This window comes from Microcaecilia unicolor, chromosome 2 (genome assembly GCF_901765095.1).
Source record: "Microcaecilia unicolor chromosome 2, aMicUni1.1, whole genome shotgun sequence".
NCBI classification, from domain to species: domain Eukaryota; kingdom Metazoa; phylum Chordata; class Amphibia; order Gymnophiona; family Siphonopidae; genus Microcaecilia; species Microcaecilia unicolor.
The window spans coordinates 1,839,121-1,861,961 of NC_044032.1; the positions used below are offsets into that span (position 1 = coordinate 1,839,121).

The 22,841-nt window shown below is 43.4% G+C and overlaps 1 protein-coding gene across 1 annotated transcript in view; it reads left to right on the forward strand.

Annotated features, from left to right (window-relative positions):
* LOC115462750 (deleted in malignant brain tumors 1 protein-like) overlaps positions 1-21,076 on the forward strand; it is a 128,890-nt gene extending 107,814 nt beyond the window's left edge. The window contains exons 9-10 of the mRNA XM_030192732.1: positions 16,111-16,233; positions 20,962-21,076. Of these exons, the coding sequence (XP_030048592.1) occupies positions 16,111-16,232 (122 nt within the window). The 3' untranslated portion in view covers position 16,233; positions 20,962-21,076. The remainder of the gene's footprint in view (positions 1-16,110; positions 16,234-20,961) is intronic.
* The last annotated feature ends 1,765 nt before the right edge of the window (positions 21,077-22,841 follow it).

Consider the following 22,841-nt stretch of genomic DNA (forward strand, 5'->3'; position numbering starts at 1 on the left):
GGGTAGATGACGTGGAGGGGCATGATTGAAAGGGAAGCCCAAGTTTTCCTGAGGACATCCTCGCAGGATATCCCTGTGAAGGGACGGGGAAACCCGTATTATCAAAACAAGATGGACGCCCATCTTTTGTTTCAACAATACGGTCGGGGATGCACAAATTGCGAAATTTAGGTCGACCTTAGAGATGGTCATCCTTAGAGATGATCATAAGTACATAAGTAATGCCACACTGGGAAAAGGCCAAGGGTCCATCAAGCCCAGCATCCTGTCCACGATAGCGGCCAATCCAGGCCAAGGGCACCTGGCAAACTTCCCAAACGTACAAACATTCTATACATGTTATTCCTGGAATTGTGGATTTTTCCCAAGTCCATTTAGTAGCGGTTTATGGACTTGTCCTTTAGGAAACCGTCTAACCCCTTTTTAAACTCTGCCAAGCTAACCGCCTTCACCACATTCTCCAGCAACAAATTCCAGAGTTTAATTACACGTTGGGTGAAGAAACATTTTCTCCGATTTGTTTTAAATTTACCACACTGTAGTTTCATCGCATGCCCCCTAGTCCTAGTATTTTTGGAAAGCGTGAACAGACGCTTCACATCCACCTGTTCCACTCCACTCATTATTTTATATACCTCTATCATGTCTCCCCTCTGCCGCCTCTTCTCCAAGCTGAAAAGCCCTAGCATCCTTAGTTTTTCTTCATAGGGAAGTCGTCCCATCCCCGCTATCATTTTAGTCGCCCTTCGCTGCACCTTTTCCAATTCTACTATATCTTTCTTGAGATGCAGCGACCAGAATTGAACACAATACTCAAGGTGCGGTCGCACCATGGAGCGATACAACGGCATTATAACATCCTCACACCTGTTTTCCATACCTTTCCTAATAATACCCAACATTCTATTTGCTTTCCTAGCCGCAGCAGCACACTGAGCAGAAGGTTTCAGTGTATTATCGACGATGACACCCAGATCCCTTTCTTGGTAGGTAACTCTTAATGCGGAGCCTTGCATGATGTAGCTATAATTCGGGTTCTTTTTTCCCACATGCATCACCTTGCACTTGCTCACATTAAATGTCATCTGCCATTTAGCCGCCCAGTCTCCCAGTCTCGTAAGGTCCTTCTGTAATTTTTCACAATCCTGTCGCGAGTTAACGACTTTGAATAACTTTGTGTCATCAGCAAATTTAATTACCTCGCTAGTTACTCCCATCTCTAAATCATTTATAAATATATTAAAAAGCAGCAGTCCTAGCACAGACCCCTGGGGAACCCCACTAGTTACCCTTCTCCATTGTGAATACTGCCCATTTAATCCCACTCTCTGTTTCCTATCCTTCAACCAGTTTTTAATCCACAATAGGACTTTTCCTCCTATCCCATGACCCTCCAATTTCCTCTGTAGCCTTTCATGAGGTATCTTGTAAAACGCCTTTAAAAAATCCAGATACACAATATCAACCAGTTCCCCTTTGTCCACATGTTTGTTTACTCCTTCAAAGAATTGAAGTAAATTTGTCAGGTAAGATTTCCCCACACAAAAGCCATGCTGACTTGGTCCCAGTAATCCATGTCCTCGGATGTGCTCTGTAATTTTGTTTTTAATAATAGCCTCTACCATTTTCCCCGGCACCGACGTCAGACTCACCGGTCTATAATTTCCCGGATCTCCTCTGGAACCTTTTTTAAAAATCGGCGTTACATTGGCCACCCTCCAATCTTCCGGTACCACGCTCAATTTTAAGGATAAATTGCATATCACTAACAGTAGCTCCACAAGCTCATTTTTCAGTTCTATCAGTACTCTAGGATGAATACCATCCGGTCCAGGAGATTTGCTACTCTTCAGTTTGCCGAACTGCCCCATTACGTCCTCCAGGTTTACCGTGAAGTCAGTAAGTTTCTCCGACTTGTCCGCTTGAAATACCATTTCCGACACCGGTATCCCACCCAAATCTTCCTCGGTGAAGACCGAAGCAAAGAATTCATTTAATCACTCCGCTACGTCTTTGTCTTCCTTGATCGCCCCTTTTACCCCTCAGTCATCCAGCGGCCCAACCGATTCTTTTGTCGACTTCCTGCTTTTAATATACCGAAAAAAATTATTACTATGATTTTTTGACTCTAATGCTATCTTTTTTTCGTAATCCCTCTTGGCCTTCTTTATCTGCGCCTTGCATTTGCTTTGACACTCCTTATGCTGCTTCTTGTTATTTTCAGATGGTTCCTTCTTCCATTTTCTGAAGGCGTTTCTTTTTGCCCTAATAGTTTCCTTCACCTCACTTTTCAACCACGCCGGCTGTCTTTTGGACTTCCGTCTTTCTTTTCTAATTCTCGGAATATGTTTGGCCTAGGCCTCCAGGATGATACTTTTGAACAGCATCCATGCCTGTTGTACAGTTTTTACCCTCTGAGTTGCCCCCCTAAGTTTTTTTTAACCGTTCTTCTCATTTTATCATAGTCTCCTTTTTTAAAGTTAAACGCTAACGTATTTGACTTCCTGTGTATAGTTACTTCAAGGTTGATATCAAAACTGATCATATTATGATCACTGTTATCAAGCGGCCCCAGTACCATAACGTCCCTCACCAGATCATGCGCTCCACTAAGGACCAAGTCTAGAATTTTTCCTTCTCTCGTCGGCTCCTGCACCAGCTGCTCCATAAAGCTGTCCTTCATTTCATCAAGGAATTGTATCTCTCTAGCTTGTCCCGATGTTAAATTTACCCAGGCTATATTTGGATAATTGAAGTCACCCATTATTATCACATTGCCCATTTTGTTTGCGTCTCTGATTTCTTTTATCATTTCTGCATCTACCTGCTCATCCTGGCGAGGCGAATGGTAGTACACTCCTATCATCGTCCTTTTCCCTTTTATACATGGAATTTCAAACCACAATGATTCAAAGGTGTGATTTGTGTCCTGCTGAATTTGTAATCTATCTGAGTCAAGGCTCTCGTTAATATACAATGCTACCCCTCCACCAGTCCGGTCCACCCTATCACTATGATATACTTTGTACCCCGGAATGACAGTGTCCCACTGGTTATCCTCCTTCTACCAGGTCTCAGTAATGCCTATTATATCCAATTTTTCATTAACTGCAATATATTCCAACTCTCCCATCTTATTTCTTAGACTCCTAGCATACCTAGGCGTTCATCAGTATCCCACTCATCAAACTTTTTTGCTTATGCAATGTCGGTCTAGAAACTTGACCTGACTTCCCAGTGAAGGACATAATGTTCTTAAACACACCTTCCAGATGCTTGATCATGCTCATACCAAGCATTCCTGGAGCTTCAGTCTCCTCTGTCTTTCCATTTCTGAAGTTGTCACGCACTATTAAAATGCAACATGAAGGAACTACCTGTCCCATACATTGGACATCCACAAAGATGCAGCCCAGCACTGGTAGTTCTGTACCATTTGCCACAGGCACTGTAATCCAGTTGACTTCCTTGAGTTCAACAGGGTTTTTGAAATGCTCATAGAAGTGACTTGCATATATGGTAGAGACTGTACATCCTATATCCACTAAACACAGTGTATCTACTCCATCAATCTTGATGTTTAGCTTATGGCTTTCTCCAATCGCTTGTTCTCAGAGTTGCTCCCATTCTTCTGCCTCCAGCTGTTCACAGGACCCAAGATTCAGAGTTCTTACCAGTGTTTTGCCAATTCCACCACCTCTAGAGGCACCAGCCATATCAGACACAGGTTTTGGGGATATGTTGTCAGAACTTGTTCTTGCCACTTCAGAACCTCTATACAGGCTAGTCTCTCCTTTATCAAGGTCTCTTCTTTGCAACTGTGCCCACTCGCTTTGACATTGCCTGGCAATGTGTCTTGATTCTCCACACTTGTAGCAAATAAAATCCCTACTACCATTTCTCAGAGGCTGTCACTCACGTAGCCTTGTGGAACTGAAGTATTTGGAATTCCGTGACTTCTGAAATTGCTACTACTACTACTATTTAGCATTTCTATAGTGTTACAAGGCGTACGCAGCGCTGCACAAACATAGAAGAAAGGCAGTCCCTGCTCAAAGAGCTTACAATCTAATAATAAATTGCTCTGTTCTCTTTCTCTTTTCCTCTCTCTCTCTTCATTGATAAGCCCACTCTTCTTCAATAATTTGAACAAGCTGCCCTATTGCACCCACAACATTTGATTCACCTTGAGATGATATTGAGGCATCTCCTGTTCCTGTATTCCTCTGTAAGACTTGAACTGGAATTGTTTCTTCAAAATTGTGGGGAACTCTCTGTTCTCTCACCCACTTAATAGTGGACATCATTAAGTTGGTGAAGTCAGTGTCAGGATGTTCTTCCATCTTGCTGATCATTTCTCTTTTCAGGCTCTCATCCTTCAGCCCATACACAAACTATTCATTGAGGGTCTCTTCAGGTTCACCCAAACATCTCTTCTTCCTTTTAAGCACCACTTCCAACTTCTCTTGTAACTTATAAGTGAATACATGAATTATCTCATTCGGACAATCAGTGGAACCTTGTCTCCATAAATTTCTCTCAAGGCTTCAAAGATTGATACAAGCTGGCTCTCCCTCCTGGGCACCATATACTTGATAGTGTCAGCAGCCAAGCCTTTCACCCGGTCACACACCACCTCCACCTGATCTTCAGAGGAATCTATGCTTAGTTCATCTGGCTTGCAAGGAAAACCATGAAATTCGGGAATTGACTTCTGAGAGATCATGACAGTGTTGGTGATGATTTGTGGCGCCAATCTGTCCTCCATCCAATGTTTCAGCTCCCGAATTTTGTCTCTCTTGGTCCTTTCTCTTCCTTCATCAGGACTCTCCATCTTTGTGTTCCTCTCCAGCAGTCAGTGAATGCTGATCAAGACAGGGAACCCCCAAACCCTAGCAAACAAGGCCACACTCAAAACAAACTTTATTACTCTGGAAACGGAACCCTTACTTGAACTTGCTGAGAAATTTTTCAGGTTATAGCTCAAACTCAATACTTCAATTTTCAGGACAAAACTTGCAAAAATGTTAACCCCTAGAGGGTTCAAAAGGCCAAAAATCCTAACGACTATGTCAAAAATTGTAGCTTCCTTGTCTCAGAAGGCCCTGTAAGTTCTACTATTACCATGGCCGAATACCTCAAGCTTGCAGTTCACCTCTGAGCTCAGAGACAATTAAACTAACCTCATCTCCAAAGTCCTAGACCATGGAGAAGAAAGAAAACTAAAAGGATTTTAAGACCCAGTATCCAGACAGATGCAAAGTGCAAGTTACTAGTTGTTTATTTAAACCCAATTTTGGGTATAAAAATGTGGTGTTGTTAACACATTAGGTTCTTTGATTGCATAAACATACATTTAAACATAAACTAATAACAGAAATTTTCCTAACAGGTGTAGTAGTATAGCTTAAGAACAACAGTGAAATCACCAGATAAGTATTGACCAAAGTATCTTATTTGCTCTCTCTTACTCTATAGTTATAACTTTCCTTTATAGTGTATGTCTCAAAAATTTATTATTTCTGAACTAATTTATGTCTTTCAGGTATGAATACCTAGATTCAGTTTGTAGAACAGGTAAGTCAGATTAAACTCAGTGACCTTTCAGTGTCCTTTCTTTAGCATTGCATGGGAATGAAGACTTATCTTTGGTCTTTCTTGGAGCTCCTTTCTTCTCCTTGCTTGTACGTTGGAGCTCAGGTTCTTCTCTTCCAGTTCAGGAACCTACTACCTCACACTTTAAATAAAATCAACAAAAAAACCTTCCTCCCTGACTAACAGCAGGAACAGTGCTAGCTGGGATTCAGGGATAACTGTGGATTTCTAACTAACAAAATAAATAATAATTGTGTAACCTTAAATAGTTTTTCTATTCTTTTACTTAGGTCCCTAACTAAGGAAGGGCACTCTTCATTTGATCCTGTAGTCACACTGCCCACAGCAACTTGGTCTCACCAAAAATCATACAATCTTCCACCCTAGTACACCAGCAGAACACACATGCTTCCAGCCCAACCTTAAGCCTGGAGACCAGTTTTCCTAGCAGCTTAACTGGGATTAATTTGCTTGCATAAACTTGTTTTACACAATCATACACATGGTCTCTCCACTCCAATCTTAACTGCGAAACTTTTAAACTGGATACAAACAAAAAAAATCAGTTTTAGTTCTTTTTTCCTTCTCAAATCCAACCCCTTTCTCCTCCAGCTCACTTCACCTGCATTCAGTGATTCAATGCTCAAACACTAGCAGAGAAATTTCCTTTCATATACTTAACACACACACCCACACACACACAAAATCAGTTTTAGAACTTCCTTTCTCTGCTCGAATCCAACACATTTCTCCATCTCACTTCACCTGCATTCAGTGATACAAACACTTAAAAAAATACTTTTACATACTTTCTGTCTCAGCAATCCTGTCATGCAATCAGAGCTTTCACACACATATCTTCACTCTTTAGTGTCTTCAGCCCCTCCTTCACTTTCTGGCAAGCTGTTGCCAAGGGAGACTGTGTCTCTGAGTCACCAGCTGACCTCTGCCAGCCAATAAGGTTTCAGAAAACAGGGTGTTTTATAGGTATCCAGAGGTACAAAACTGACAGAACACTACTAAATAGCAATTATTCTGGACTCGTGTCTAGGGGAAGCGTACCTCTTTTAGCCCAATGACTAGCTAGTTGTGCTGGAAAAAGGAACAATGCCACAAATGGAATATATATTATTTATTAAGTAAAGAAATATATATATATATATATATATATATTGTGAGAAGGAAGAGGCTGTCCTACCCTGGTTAGGCCCCTAGAGGGCGCTGTTCCCCTAAAATGTCCAGGGAGAAGGGCTGGGTGAGTCACTAAAGGGCGCCAGGAAGGGGATGTATAGCTGGAGGTCGCTAGGACCGGGGAGAGTCCTGGGGGTGGAAACAGGTGCAGCAGGTTATGGGCTGGGTCCTGTTTGGCCATTAACCACTTAATACCCCACCTGAGTGGTGAGGGAGAAAGGAGAGCTAGCCGCTGCAGAGGAGAGCTGGTAGCTGAAGCAGGAGGATATCTCCATGAGAAGTACTGGCTGAGCCCTTTGGACTGGTGGTGAACTGTGTGCAAAGTAAGGAAGCTGGCTGGGGTAAGAAGGCCCTAGAGTGTCAGGTATAAGAACTGTGTGTTACAAGGAAGGACTGGGTGTCCAGGTGCTTAAGCTGGAAGATTGAACTGAGTAGGAAGAAATGTTTAAGCTAGAAGAACTGTTTAAGCTTGTAAAAGTGTTTTAAGCTGGAAGAGGTGTGCCCAGGAAGCGGGAATAAAAGATTTGTATGAGAAATATCCTGTTGGTGAGACCTAACTATGTTGCCTTTTGAGAAGCAGGTCACCCTGAGCAGAAAGGGGTAGTAGCCTACTTTGCATAAAATCTGCACACTGAGAACCAGCTCACCCTGAGTGAAAGAGGGACCTGGGATCCTAAGGTGGGAGCTTCCTCTTCACTACATATATATATATATATATAGTTCTGAAGCAAAATGCCAAGCAAAATACAAAATAACTTGCTATAAAATAGAGTATCACCAAAACATAGATAATGACATATGATTATGTCATTATCTATGCCAACGCTTTCAAAACGAAATTGAATAAAGACAAAACTCAATGCTTAATCCTCTCCTCCCAATATTCAACATTCCATCCAACTACTCTCACCACTCCTGATATCACAATTCCTGTATCCAACAATCTGAAAATCCTTGGAGTTACATTGGATAAATACTTATCCCTTGAAGACCTCGCAACATCCATCACCAAGAAAATGTTCAACATGATGTGGATGTTGAAACGTGTGAAACCTCATAATATCACAATTCTCATGTAGAGCCACAAAACATCCTAATTCATGTTTAATGTGGGATAAAATGCCATATACCTAATACCTAATGACTATTCTCTTCTCATTTCCACTATCCATGATGTATTGTAAGCCACATTGAGCCTGCAAAGAGGTGGGAAAATGTGGGATACAAATGCAACAAATAAATAAATAAATAAATAAATACATAAGTAAATAAATATAAACTTTTAATGTTGAGCACCTGATTCTCAAAGTGGACATATTCCAAACACTATAATGAAAATAAAATGATCTTTTCTACCTTTGTTGTCTGGTGACTTTCTTTTTTCTGATCATGCTGGCCCAGTATCCGATTCTGCTGCTATCTGTCCTCTTAACTCCGTTTCTAGGGCTTTCTTCCATTTATTTCTTTACTTTCCTCCTTTCTTCTTCATTTCTTCTCCTATATCCGTAAGTAAAAGCTGGGTCCTCCGCAGACTTGACTGTTCAGTGGATCCAGCTTCTACCTATTTTCTTCATCCATCTGCAGTTTTTCTCTCTTCCTTTTCCCTCATCTCATCTCCTTCCTCACTCTTTCCTCCCCTCCATCCATGTCCAGCATTTCTTCTCTGTCCCTTCCCTCTCCTCCATCAATGTCTCCCCTGCCCCCCCTCCAGCCATCCACACCCACTCAGCCATTCTCTTCGCTCCCCTGCCCCCCTCCAGCAATCCATACCCACTCATTGATTCTCTCCTCTCCCCTGCCCCCTCCAGCCATCCACACCCATCCACCCATTGATTCTCTCCTCTCCTTTCTGTTCCCGGGCAGATTTTCTAATAGGAGCTGCTCATCCAATCAGAGAGCTCTATTTGAATGCAGATTAACATACAGACACTCTAATGGGAATTTTTAGTCAAACACAGTAGCTAAACCCTTCGTTTTTGGATCAAATTTCACATTTTTGATCAGAACCATGCCCTAACATTAAGGCTGTAAACATTTCCAACAATTTTTACCTATAAATATGCAAATGAGAACTTCCCAAAAATAAACTAATTTGCATATGGCTTGAGCAAATTTGAGTAGATAGCATACCAATCCCACTTACTAGCACCTAAATTCTGCAATTAGATTTAATGCAAATACTTTTAAAACTTATTTTTAGCCCTTTTAAAATTTCAGGGGTCAGTGCAGGTCTCTTTGGTATGAAGTGCTCATGTGCAGGAATTCAGCCTAGTTAAATATCCCCATGGCAACCCAGGACACGGTCCAGCCAACCCCCCCTGCTCTGCTCTCCCAGCAGGTAATCAAATTACAACTGGTTACAAAAGGCTAGAGATGGCTTTCACTGTCTGCAGCCTGCTGCTATTTAAACCCCCCAGAGAACTACTACTACTACTACTATTTAGCATTTCTATAGAAACAGCTGATCCATCCTGCTGTGGCTGGGGAGGCATACCAGCTTATAATCCTTCTTGCAGATTGTCAGAAAGTAAAGATGGCTGTTCAGCCAGCTTATAATCGAAAGTGATCGCCGGCCATCTTCCGACACAAATCGGGAGATGGCCAGCGATTTCTTAAAAGCGGTGAAATCGGTATAATTGAAAGCAGCATTTTTGACAGCATCACCGCTTTCCCGTCGCTTCGCCGGCGAAAGTTCAAGGGGGCGTGTCGGTAGATTAGCGAAGGCGGGGCATGGGTGGGTATGGGCGTGGCTACCAGATGGCCGGCTTTCGCCGATAATGGAAAAAAAAAGCGGCGTTAAGCAGTATTTCGCCGGCTTTACTTGGTCGTTTTATTTTCATGACCAAGCCTCAAAAAGGTGCCCCAACTGACCAGATGACCACTGGAGGGAATGGGGTATGACCTCCCCATACTCCCCCAGTGGTCACCAACCCCCTTCCAAACTAAAAAAATAAAACTAAAAACCTTTTTTGCCAGCCTGTATGCCAGCCTCAAATGCCGTACCCACCTCCATGACAGCAGAATGTGTTGTATCCTCCGACAGCCTTTCCCTGGTTGCGATGTGGCTCTCGGGTAAGTGTGACACCTTTTCTGTTAGGTGCCCTGCAGAGTCACATTAGCAATGCATTGTGGTGGGTGTAGGGTATTGGGCTGTACTCCCATGGTGCTTTTCCCCTCTGCTAACTGGGTCAGAGTGTGCCCTGTTTTGTTTCCTGTTGTAGTCCATGCAGTAGTGGCCATTTTTGTAAGCCAGTTTTAGTTCCCTTTCCTGTGTTACCCACGTTAGAGAACGTAGTTCTTACCTTGAATGGTGCTGAAAGAGGGCATTGTACACCATTGTGCCAGCTCTGACCTACTGCTAATCTTAGTACCAGGGGACTCTTTGCCAGTGGGGCACAACCTCTGATCTGCAGTTAACTGTGATTAAACGTGCTTATTTCAAGAAAGGACTTTTTCAGAGAGATTAGTCTTCAGGTGCGAACTGGTGTGCCAAAGTTATACAGCAGCAATAAGTCCTAGAGGCTGTATACAGGTCCCTGGAGCAATTTTAGTGGGTGCAGTACATTTGTGGGTAGTGGGTTTGAGGGGGAGGGGTTGGGATGCTCAGCTCCCGAAGTAAGGGAGCTATGCACGTGGGAGCTTTTCTGAAGTCAACTGCAGTGACCCCTAGGGTGGCTGGTTGGTGTCCTGGCATGTCAGGGGGGCCGGTGCACTAAAAATGCTGGCTCCTCCCATGGCCAAATGCCTTGAATTTGGCGGGGGTTTGAGATGGCCAACATAACTTTCCATTATTGCTGAAAAACAAACCCGGCCATCTCAAACCCGGCGAACTCCACGGCATTTGGCCGGGCTAAACCGTATTATCGAAAAAAAAAGATGGCCGGCCACCTTTTTCGATAATACGGTTCCGTCCAGCTGTAGCGCCACCGCCAACATAGATCGCCGGCGATCTATTTGGCCGGCGACGTTCGATTATGCTTCTCATAGTCTCCCCAAGCCTCTTATACCGGGCACCTATGCTTGTGAGTTTGTTACAAGGTATGCAGTTCACTGGCGTTTAGGGAAATCAGTCTCTTGCTCTTTCCGAGCCTTCTATCCACCTGCAAGTCTTCTGGTGTTCTCTTTTCTCCTTCTCCTCTTCAGTCCAACCTTTTGGTATCCAAGGGTCAGATGATACCTGTGGACCAATCACAGACGGTGTAATAATGTCCAGCCAGCTTCATGGTCATGAAGAAAGCCTTTGTTGTCGCCATGAAACTGTTATCTATGGCATGGAAACCTCCCTGTCTGATCCCATACACCTTTTTTTTGCTTGTTTGCCCATACTCCTGGAGCCATGTCTCTCTCTCCTCCAATCTTCCCAGGAGATAACTGGGCTAGTTTGCAACACAGAATATGTCCTTGGATGAAGTCATCTTGGTATGCTCAGCAGAAATTTCCTTTGTAACCATGCTGGTTTCTGATGGTTACAGGCCATAGGCTGTAGCAATGGCTGTATAGGCCAAGACCAGCAAAGGTGAGATCTCAGGTAAATACTCCTACAGTTTGCTTCATGGACCCTAATTAGCATTTTTTTCACTATCTCCGTTTTGGAAAATAACTCTCCATAAAAAATAATAGAAAAGTTATATTTCTAGAAAAAACCCCCCATAAAATTTCAATACAATCTGATCAAAATATCTTACAATCATTGGTGCCATCAAACTACACATACAGTGCATATTTTTATAAATTTAAACACAAATTTAAAGACATTTACAGATTTTTATCATAAATCTCTGTCAAACTTCTATAAAACTAGTAATATTCACTCCAATTAAATTCTGCATCTCCCCACAAACATGCCTGAGCGATGCCCACTGAAAAAAAACCCCAAATCCAATGCTCAAAGCATTGGGGCAAGCTGCAGACAGCGCAGTTCCACGTAGGAAGCCCAGAACTGCTTCTGAAGCCGCAGTACTGGCCACCAACAATCACTTGAAGCCTGGAGCCTCCCCCAGACCCCAGGTAAAAAGAAAAAAATATATAACCCACCGGGTTACATGAAATAGTCCTTGCAAAAGTCTCCAGTGACCTGTTCTGGCCATATTAAAGAGCCTCTACTCATTCTTCTCAATGTATCTGCTTCTTTTGACACTGTTGATCACCACTTGCTCCTTGATATACTGTCCTCACTTGGATTTCGGGGCACTGTTCTGTCTTGGTTTTCTTCTTATCTCTTCCATTACACTTTTAGTGTATGCTCTGGTGGTTCCTCTTCCACTTCTATCCCACTATCAGTTGGTGTACCTCAGGCATCTGTCTTGGGACCTCGTCTTTTCTCCATTTATAATTCTTCCCTTGGTGCTCCAATCTCCTCCCATGGTTTTCAGTATTACCTTTATGCTGATGACTCCCAGATCTACCTCTCCACACTAGAAATTTCAGTAGGAATCCGCCCAAGGCTCAGCTTGCTTGTCTGACATTGCTGCCTGGATGTCTCACTGCCATCAGAAACTGAACGTATCCAAGACTGAGCTTCTTATTTTTCCATCTAAACCCACTTTCCCTCTTCCCCCATTCTCTGTTTCTGTGGATAACACTCTCATTCTCCTTGTCTCTTCAACTCGTAACCTTGGGGGGTCATCTGTGACTCCTCTCTCTCTTTTTCTGCACATATCCAACAGACAGCTAAAACTTGTTGTTTCTTTCTCTATAGTATCACCAAAATTTATCCTTCCTTTCTGAACACAATGCCAAAACCCATATCCACACTCCTACCACCTCACACTTAGATTACTGCTTGCTTCTCAGAGGTTTCTCGTTAAACCATCATTTTCCCTTTCAATTTGTTCAAAATTCTGTTACACAATTTATATTCCATGAGTGTTCCTATGCTCAAATTAGCCCTCTCTCCTTAGGTCACATAGAGGGGCATAATTGAATGGCGCCGGCCAAATAGATGGCCGGCTATGTTCGGGGGCCGGCTCCGCAAAGGGGCGGAGCCAACCGTATTTTCAAAATGCGGTGGGGGCCGGCTAAATCGATCGCCAGGTTGAGAGGAGATGGCCGACTTTGTTTTTCAGCCATAATGGAAACCGGGCTCAGCCATCTCAAACCCGGCGAAATCCAACTCATTTGGTCGTGGGAGGAGCCAGCATTTGTAGTGCACTGGCCCCCCTGACATGCCAGGACACGAACCGGGCACCCTAGGGGGCACTTAAAAAAAAAAAAAAGCTTCCAGGTGCATAGCATCCTTACCTTGGGTACTGAGCCCCCCAAATCCCCCCAAAACCCACTCCCCACAACTCTACACCACTACCATAGCCCTAAGGGGTGAAGGGGGGCACCTACATGTGGGTACAGTGGGTTTTGGGGGGGGGGGGGTTTGAGGGCTCAACATATATAACCACAAGTGTAACAGGTAGTGGGGGATGGGCCTGGGTCCACCTGCCTGAAGTGCACTGCACCCACTAAATACTGCTCCAGGGACCTGCATACTGCTGTCAGGGAGGTGGGTATGGCATTTGAGGCTGGCATACAGGCTGGCAAAAAAATGTGTTTTAATTTTTTTTTGGGGGGTGGGGTGGGAGGGGGTTGGGGACCACTGGGGGAGTAAGGGGAGGTGATGCCCGATTCCCTCCAGTGGTCATCTGGTCAATTGGGGCACTTTTTGGTGACTTGGACCTAAAATAAATGGACCAAGTCCAGCTGGCGAAATGCTCGTACGAGCCGGCCATCTTTTTTCCATTATAGGGTGTCGAAACCACGCTCCGCCTCGCACCCACTCCGCCCCACATCCCGCCTTCTGTACCCTCCCTTGAAGGTTGGCTGGCTCCGCGACGAAAAAGCAGTTGGCGCCGGCCAAATTCTACTTTCGATTATACCGATTTGGCCGGGATGAGGAGATCGCCAGCCATCTCCCGATTTATGTTGGCAGATGGCCGGCGATCTCTTTCGAAAATAAGCTCAATAGAGTTCAAACTCCCCTTGTTGACTTACAAGTGCATTCTCTCTGCAGCTCCTCGGTACCTCTCCACTCTCATCTCTCCCTACACTCCTCCCTGGGAACTCCATTTATCGGGTAAGTCTCTCTTATCTGTACCCTTCTCCTCCACTACCAACTCCAGACTTCCTTTTATCTTGCTGCACCATATGCCTGGAATAGACTTCCTGAGCCGGTATGTCAAGCTCCAGCTTGGCCATCTTCAAATCTAGGCTAAAAGCCCACCTTTTTGAGGCTGCTTTTAACTCCTAACCCCTATTCACTTGTACAGTATCCATGTCTATTTTATTCTTCCCACCTTAAGTAAATCCCATATCCCTTATTTGTCCTGTTTGTCTGTCCTAATTAGATAGTAAGCTCTGTCAAGCATGTACTGGCTCTTCGTGTCCAGTGTACAGCAGGGGCGTATCTGCGTGGGGCCACAGGGGCCTGGGCCCCCGCAGATTTCGCCCTGGCCCCCCTCCCCGCCGTCAACCCTCCCCCGCTGCTTACTTTTGCTGGCGGGGGGCCCCAACCCCCGCCAGCCGAGGTTCGACCCGCAGTCTTCATATTTCGTCTTCCTCCGACTCCTCCGTGGCCATGCTGTAAGTAACGCTGCTGATTCGTTGAATCCAGTGTTGTATGCGCGTACAACGTGCTGCGACGTCAGACTCCGAACTGGATTCAACGAAGCAGCAGCATTACTTACAGCATAGCCACGGAGGAGTCGGAGGAAGACGAAATATGAAGACTATTAGATTGTAAGCTCTTTGAGCAGGGACTGTCTTTCTTCTATGTTTGTGCAGCGCTGCGTATGCCTTGTAGCGCTATAGAAATGCTAAATAGTAGTAGTAGTAGTAGTAGCATGGCCATGGAGGAAGACGAAATATGAAGACTGCGGGTCAGACCTCGGCTGGCGGGGGTTGGGGTCCCCCGCCAGCAAAACTAAGCAGCGGGGGAGGGTTGACGGCGGGGAGGGGGGTGGAGAGAGGCGGGGGGGGGGGGGAAGGGAGGCAAAAATGTGCCCCCCTTCTCTGGCTCTGGCCCCCCCTACCGCCGGATTCCAGATACGCCCCTGGTGTACAGTGCTGTGTACGATTAGTAGCGCTATAGAAGTGATAAGTAGTAGTAGTTATTTGAATATTGAACATGTGCCTATTAGGTGTTTTATTGATATTATGTTGACATCTTATCATATCTGTTGTGTTGATAGTTCTTCCATGCTGTATATTATGATATGAATTGTATTGTAATCACATTTATCACATTTCTGTTATATGATCGTTATGAAGTGCTGTTAAATGTATATATTTCTGATTCTGTTTCATATTATTCCTATACTAGGTTTCAATTTGCCATTTTTAAATTTGTCTCATTGATTGTATTTATATTTGGTCATTTTACTATTAAGAAAACTGTATGTTTTATGTTAAACTGTACCTGATGCAATCTGCCTTGGGTGAATCTCTTTAAAGAGGCAGTTCATATAATTCAATAAAAATAAATAAATAATAGAGTGCTAATCCAGGAGGTGTACAAGTTGGGGGGAAAGGACAGAGACAGTAACAGAGATGGGAGAGTTAAGGCTGAATTAAGACACAGCAGTGGCATAGCCAAGGGTGGGCCTGGATGGGCCCAGGCCCACCCACTTTGGGCTCAGGCCCACCCAGAAGCTGCACACCTATGATGTGGCTGGCAGGGACAGGAATCCCTAAGCCTCACCAGCCAAAAACTCCCAACAACTGTCCCTCCCGCATACCTTGTAAATAACAGATCTTTGCCTGCAGCGATACATACTATTCGCCCCAGCCCCACAGCCTTCCCTCTGATGTATTCCCACTTATGTGGAAACAGGAAGTTGCATCAGAGGGAAGGCTGTGGGGCCAACATGAGCAGTGTGTATTAGTTGCTGCATGCGAGGGAGGGAGGATGTTTGAGAGACCAAATGGCATGCAGGCGAGAGAGGAAGAGACCAAATCACTTGTGGGACAGGGCAAAGTTATTCTGCCCACCCACCCTGGGCTCAAGCCCACCCAAAATTGGGTGTCTGGCTACGCCCCTGAGACACAGACAGAATATTGCCTTTAAATTGCTAAATTAAAAAGTGATTTGGGGAAAAGAGGTAGGAAATTGTTCAGTAAGGATGACCCATATAAGCAACATATTTGTGGATTAATGATATCAATGAATAAGAAGACAGAGACTTAGAACAATATGGTGATGAGTAGAGCCAAGCACAGGGAAGCGGAGGTTTTGAAGAACCTGTAGGTGATACTTTGGGTTAAGGTATTGAGACTGATGCAAAACCTTTGACACAATGTGAAATGAAGCCCTTAGTAACAAAGACCCAATATTTCTAGGCCAAGAGCTGGAGCCTTTCTGGAGTTCCTGCATTTTCCGTTTCATTATCTACACCCTTGTGTTCGCATCCATCCATTTGGGCTTCTTCCTCTATGGATACCTGGAAGATAAGACAAAGTGAGGTGAGTGAGTTCTGGTTATTCACAGATCATTTCACGTCAGAAGCAGGATTGATCCATTATCTGATGGACCAATTTACATAGAATAGGAACATGATGACAAAGGCCATCTAGTCTGACCAGTCTCCTTCCTTTTACAAGCACCATTGATCCCAGTTGATCTCTTCCTTTTCATTTACTTGCTTCCAGCTAAGGTTCCCATTGACTCTATATTCACAGTGAGTTATGCATTTGCCACCTGGTGGTGAAAGCATAACTCACCTATTTGTGTGTTTCTACTAACTTATTGGGCCATTTAAGTAGCTAAAGGGCCAAGTATTATCTGTATAAAAAGGGACCAGATTAGGAGGCAAAATGTTGCCACTTTTATGGGTGAGTGACAGGGAAAATCCTAAGCACTATTCTGTGACAGTTTGAGTTAGTGACACAGCACATAAATACAAGGGGATATTCAGATGGGAGACCATGAGGGTATCATGGTAGAACATATCTTACAGAATACTCTACGTTATGCACAACTGTCATGAAACGCCTAGCCACCCGCTTGAGGGTACCCTGCGGCCACTTAGAGGGTCTATCCCCAGCACAGCTCAGGTCTGCCTGCATGTAACATAGTAACATAGTAAGTGACGGCAGATAAAGACCTGTATGGTCCATCCAGTCTGCCCAGTCTGCTGCTTGTACTCTACACTAGCAGCCTCCTCCCACTGGCTGGGTCACAACCGCCTCTGGGCCAGTCTTCCACTCTCAAATTATCACCAGTGATTTCTAGGACACTGGGACCACACTCCCAGTGGTCCCGCAGTTCCCAGAAAGCACTCACAGACCCAACACACAAACCACCAGGATTCTTTATCAGCCTAGACAGGCAGGGCAAACAAACAATTATGTTTATTCTCTTTAAAAAAACTGAACAGTGAACCAAAAGAAGTGTAATTAGCAAGCAATAACAGGTAAATGAAATGTGCATCAATTATAACACTAACTAAACATTTGTTTACTTCCTAAAAAAGTACCTGGGAAGATCAGGACATATAAGCTGTTCAACATTTATCAAATATAACTGTTAAACAAGGAACTTTTCTAAGTTACAGTATGTGCAGGTGTGGAGTGAGTGCATAGTCAGTCTCTACATGTATTAAAGGCTTGTGAAAAGAACCAAGCTTTCACCTGCTCCCTGAAGTAGAGGTAGTCTTGAATTAGATGTAGCCCTTCTGGGAGTAAATTCCAGAGTGTGGGGGCTACTCCTGAGAAGGCTCGCTGGCAGGTATCACATCATACAATTTCTTTTGATGAGGGTACAGATAGTGATGATCCTTGAAAGGATTTTAGAGATCTTAAAGGTGTGTAAGGGGCTAACTTATTCTTCAAGTATTCTGGCCCATTTTGTCTGAGGACCTTGAAAATCAAAAACAGAGCTTAAAATTTTGCCCTGTAAGGTACTAGTAGTCAGTGTAGCTTTTGCAGGAAGGGTATGATGTGGTCATGCCACTTGCAACCTTCTATCAGTCATGCTGCATCATTCTGAATTAGTTGGAGCAGATACAAACTCTTTTTGGTTTGGCCAGTGTACAGGGCATTACAGAAGTCTAGTCGTCATGTTATCATGGCATCAACCACTGTGGGCAAACTCGTCTTGTCAATATATGTTGAGAGATTTCATACTTTCCGCTGGTGGTAGAGACCATTTTTAATGGTTGTTTGAATTTGTGGGATCATAGTGAGTGATGAGTTCAGCAGTATGCCAATATGTCTGACTTGTAATTTTAGGGGGGGGGGGGAGTCATACTTTCCAAAAGGTATTTTGAAGTCAGGGTGTTTGTCCACTTGTGTTAGGTACCCAAAGAATCTCAGGCAAAGTTTGTTGTTGTTTGCCCATTCCTGAGTTGCGGTTACGCAGGCCGACAGAGTTGTGGGTAGATCTGGTTCAATGGGTATGAGTAATTGCACATCATTAGCATTGGAGTGGAGGACCTGGGGAACTGGGTTCAATTCCCGCTGATGCCTGATGGTCAGTAGTGGGTTGAGATCCTGGGGAACCAGGTTCATTTCCTTCTGCAGCTCCATCTGACCCTTGGCAAGTCACTTCACCTTCTGTTCCCCAGACACAGTAGTAGTACAATGTACTACTTAGACTGTGAGTCCACTAGGGACAGATCTAGTACCTGTACAATGAAACTGTAAACCGCTTAGGTCTAAACAGTACATAAATACTGAAATGAATGAATGAATATAGAATTTTGTGCCAATCGGCCGAAGCAGCTCAACCAGATCAGTGCCCAAGGTAATGATGTGATGTTGTTAAAGAGAACTGATTGTTCTCTGTCTGACAGGATTTGAACTATGTAAATACTGTAGCATCTGATAGGGGGTGCATCACAGCTCTTTTTAGTGTTGTTGGCAGCTGCCCTTCCACAAGAGAGGAGTCAACAATTTTTGTGGCCCCTTCAATGAGGCCTTTAGACTTGTAGGTGCCTTGCATACCCTGCAAGCCTGAAGGCTATTGAAGAGTGGGTAGTTTATTCCCCTGAAGGACTCACAATTAAAAAAAACAACATAAAAGGGATTTGAATCAGGGTCCTCAGTTCTCAACGTGCTGCTCAAACCATTAGGCTACTCCTCCACTCCACATGGAAGAAACTAATTTAAAAAAATAAATGTTAGTACCATGAATCCATAGTTCCTGAAGCTGTCACAGATCCTGCTATCTTTTGAAACTTTCATATTTTGGAGGGGGGGGGGGGGGCTGCTTATTTGGAGTACCATTTTGTAACTTGGACATAGTGGGTACCAGTCAAAATATCAACATTCATCTTTTGTGACACAGACATCCCTTCTTTACTGAAATCGGAGTTGGACATCATATTTTGCCGCCTTCCTATTCCTGACCAAAACACATCTTGCCATAGAGGCATACTGCAGTTTGGAAGTCCATATGCTGGATTTATAAAATCCATTCAGTATAGATGTCTAAATGCTGGTTTTCAGAGGTTCACAACATGAATATAGTTTCTAAAATAAGAGCCTTAATCTCTAGTCTGGATTATTCGGTGCTATTTTCTTTCTTTCTACGTTTTGACTTATAAAAGCAACCTCTGTCTTGTGTAGCCTTAAACCACTTTGCTACATCCAAATGTGGCCTTGTGAAGAAACAGTGTATTTTAAGCCTGTGAAATATATTGGTTATTTCCCTGTTTTGATTATGTCTGAAAAATATTTCTCCTATTTAGCCAGCAGATGATGAATGCTTATACTTAAAGCTGTTATAGGGAACTGAGGGGATCTTTTACTAAAGCTTAGCTCGAGTTATCTGCAGCAGGGCCCGTTTTATTCCTATGGGCCAAGCTGCAGATAACTTGAGCTAAGCTTTAGTAAAAGACCCCCTGAGTGTTCCTTTTCTTTAACACAAGCAGGAAGCAAGTAGCAGTATATGTTTAAAACTTGTTGACTGGGCTCTGATTGACCTGGAGTTTGAAATTACCCAGCAGTGCTGACTGTTGCTTCAGTCTTAGCTTGGAAGAAGAAAGAGACAGATCTCTTTGCTAAGGTTCTGTGAACAATTATATGTCCTGATCTTCCCAGGTACTGTTTAGCCAGTATCCAAATGTTTAGTTAGTATTATAATTGATTCATATTTCAGTTACCTGTTATTGTTTGGCAATTGCACATTTTTGTCCACTGTGCCAAGTTCTGAGAATAAACACAATTGTTTGTTTGTTCTACCTGTCTGGACTGATAACGAATCCTAGTGGTTTGTGTGTTGGGTCTGTGAATGCTTTCTGAGAATTGTGGGACCACTGGGAGTGTGGCCCCAGTAACCTAGAAATCACTGGTGATAATTTGAGCATGGAAGACTCGCCCAGAGGCGATTGTGACCCAGTTGATGGGAGGAGGGTGCTAGGGTAGAGCACAAGTGGCAGGAGCAAGTGGACCTGAGCTGTGCTGGGGGATAGACCCTCTAAGTTGCCATCGAGTAACCCCAGGTGGGTGGCTAGGCATTTTGTCACAGGCCTAATAACTGGTATACCAACAATTAAAACTAAGCTAAGCTATTCTCTCTGTTAGATCTGTAACATTGCAGGCTAGCATTGCTGATTTTGCTGGTCCAAGTTGCTTTGCTCAGCTCTGCTGCATTATTTAAAGTTATTATCTATGGACAATTCAAATAAGAACCCTCTGTATTTCTTCTTAATGAAAGTTGAATTGAGCTGGTTGTTTCTTGCAGCTGTTCTTGAAGAAAATGCACCTGAATTATCAGTATTTTGTTTGTGCATGAACGTATGTTATGACATGTAGCTTGTAACTTACTAAGATTCTGTACATTCAGTAAATGCAAGTACAAAAAAAAAACCTTATAAATGTTCTTGTGCTTAAATGTGAATTATATATTTCACAGAAGGAACTGGAAGTGTACAAAGCTTTAGCTGGTATAGTTCATGTAAATGAGCACTGACCGTGTGGGGCTTAGCAGAGTTTTAAAAAGGTTTGGACGGCTTCCTAAAGGAAAAATGCTTATTTCTGGGCTAAGCAGCATAAAATGTACTGAACGTTTTCAGGATCTTGCTAGGTATTTGTGACCTGGATTGGCCACTGTTGGAAACAGGATACTGGGCTTGATGGACCTTTGGTCTGTCCCAGTATGGCAATACTTATGTACTTATGGCAGTCTGCTGATCCTGCTAGTTCATGCTCTGGTGCAGTGCCTGAAATTATTATCTGTTTGTAATTAAGGTTTTGAAGCAAGAGGAAGACTTCAAGTGAAGCAGGAGAATCTTTTCTGCGGTTGGCTACTAATGCCGGAATTTCTAGAACCTCATCAGCAAGCTGCATCAACTTACACCGTGACTGGAAGAGCTCTAGGGTTGATTTGTGTTAATGCAAGGCCTTGCAGTGACTCTCAGCATATCTTGCCAAAACAATTAAACTCTGGAACCCTTTTCTTATGTCTTATTGTGCGTACATCACCACATTTGCTATTGTTATTAAACATTGAATGCTTTCACATGCTAATGAGTTGTGCAGCTTCATTATTGACGCTGGTAGGAATCTAAAAATAAAAAATATCTCAGCCCTGAGCATTAGAAATTTATTTATTTTATTTATTGCATTTGTATCCCCCATTTCCCCACCTCTTTGCAGGCTCAATGTGGCTTACATTTGAAGAAATATAGTAGCCCTTGTTCTCAGTGAAATACAGGCCAATGGCTCAGGCTAAGAGCTAGGCCTCTTTAAAAAGCAAAAATCATCTCTTATACAAAATATATTTCTCACTGCAGCTTAAGCTGAAGTGAGTTCTCAGAGAGCTGGCAAGGAAGGGGGGGATCTGCTCTTGTAAACAATCCATGGGACTGGCACTTGTGAGAAGTCATGAGAACATTGTTTTAGCTAATATAAGTTGATAAAGGGCTAGATGTACATAGGATGAGAATACCTAAAGGGAGGGGGGGAGAGCTGAGGAGAGCTGAAAAGAGCAAAATGACCTGTGAAGTCATCTCACAAGAGGTGCTCTGAGCATATTTTGTTTATAGTTAGAGCTGGAGAATAAGTGAAGTAATTTCTTATCAACTGATAAGGGCCAAGAGCCCTGGTGAGAAAGCTAGTGGCCATTGGAATCAATAGGGCCAGAATAGTATAAGAGACGCAGTCTGAGGGGTATTAGAGAAGAAGAGACAGAGGAGAAGCCTAAGCTCTTTGAGCAGGGCCTGTCCTTTTATGTTAAATTGTACAGCGCTGCATAACCCTAGTAGCGCTTTAGAAATGTTAAGTAGTAGTAGTAGTAGTAGTAGTAGTAGACAGACGTGGCGTGAGATGCTGTTCTACCATATGACTGCTTGAACTGCTTGTACTATCTTTGGGTAAGATATCACTGTCAATAAACTATATTTCTTTACCTACTAAATACTGGGTTTCTTTCTAATTATATAGGGTTATACTGCCTTGACTGGTAACACTGTCATGTGCAGATACAAGGTTGGGGTGATTAAGTACCTAGAGGGGATAGACAATTCTGTCCAGGGAAATAAAAGGGCCATGGCTCCGCTGCGCAACAGAGATGGCAGATCTAATAAATAAACACAGTACATCATGAATAGTGGAAATATATAAGAAAATAGACATTTAGTATTGCATAAGGATCTTGGGTAACATGATAATGATAAAGCATGATAGTAGTATAACAAGCAAATATCGTAAGGCAATTCTGGATATACGTGTAAGAGTTCACATTTGTTGATCTTTGTGGTATGCCTTGTTAAAGAGATGGGTCTTCAGTAGTTTGCGGAAGTTAGTTAGTTCATAGATCGTTTTTAAGTTGCGCGGCAGCGCGTTCCAGAATTGTGTGCTCAAGTAGGAAAAGACTGACGCATGCGTTAGTTTGTATTTTAGACCTTTACAGTTGGGGAAGTGAAGATTGAGGAATGTGCCGGATGATTTTTTAGCGTTCCTGGGTGGTAAGTCTATCAGGTCTGATATGTAGTCTGGGGCATCTTCGTGAATGATTTTGTGAACTAGGGTACATATTTTGAACGTGATGCGTTCTTTAAGTGGGAGCCAGTGTAGCTTTTCTCGAAGGGGTTTGGCACTTTCATATTTTGTTTTACCGAATATGAGTC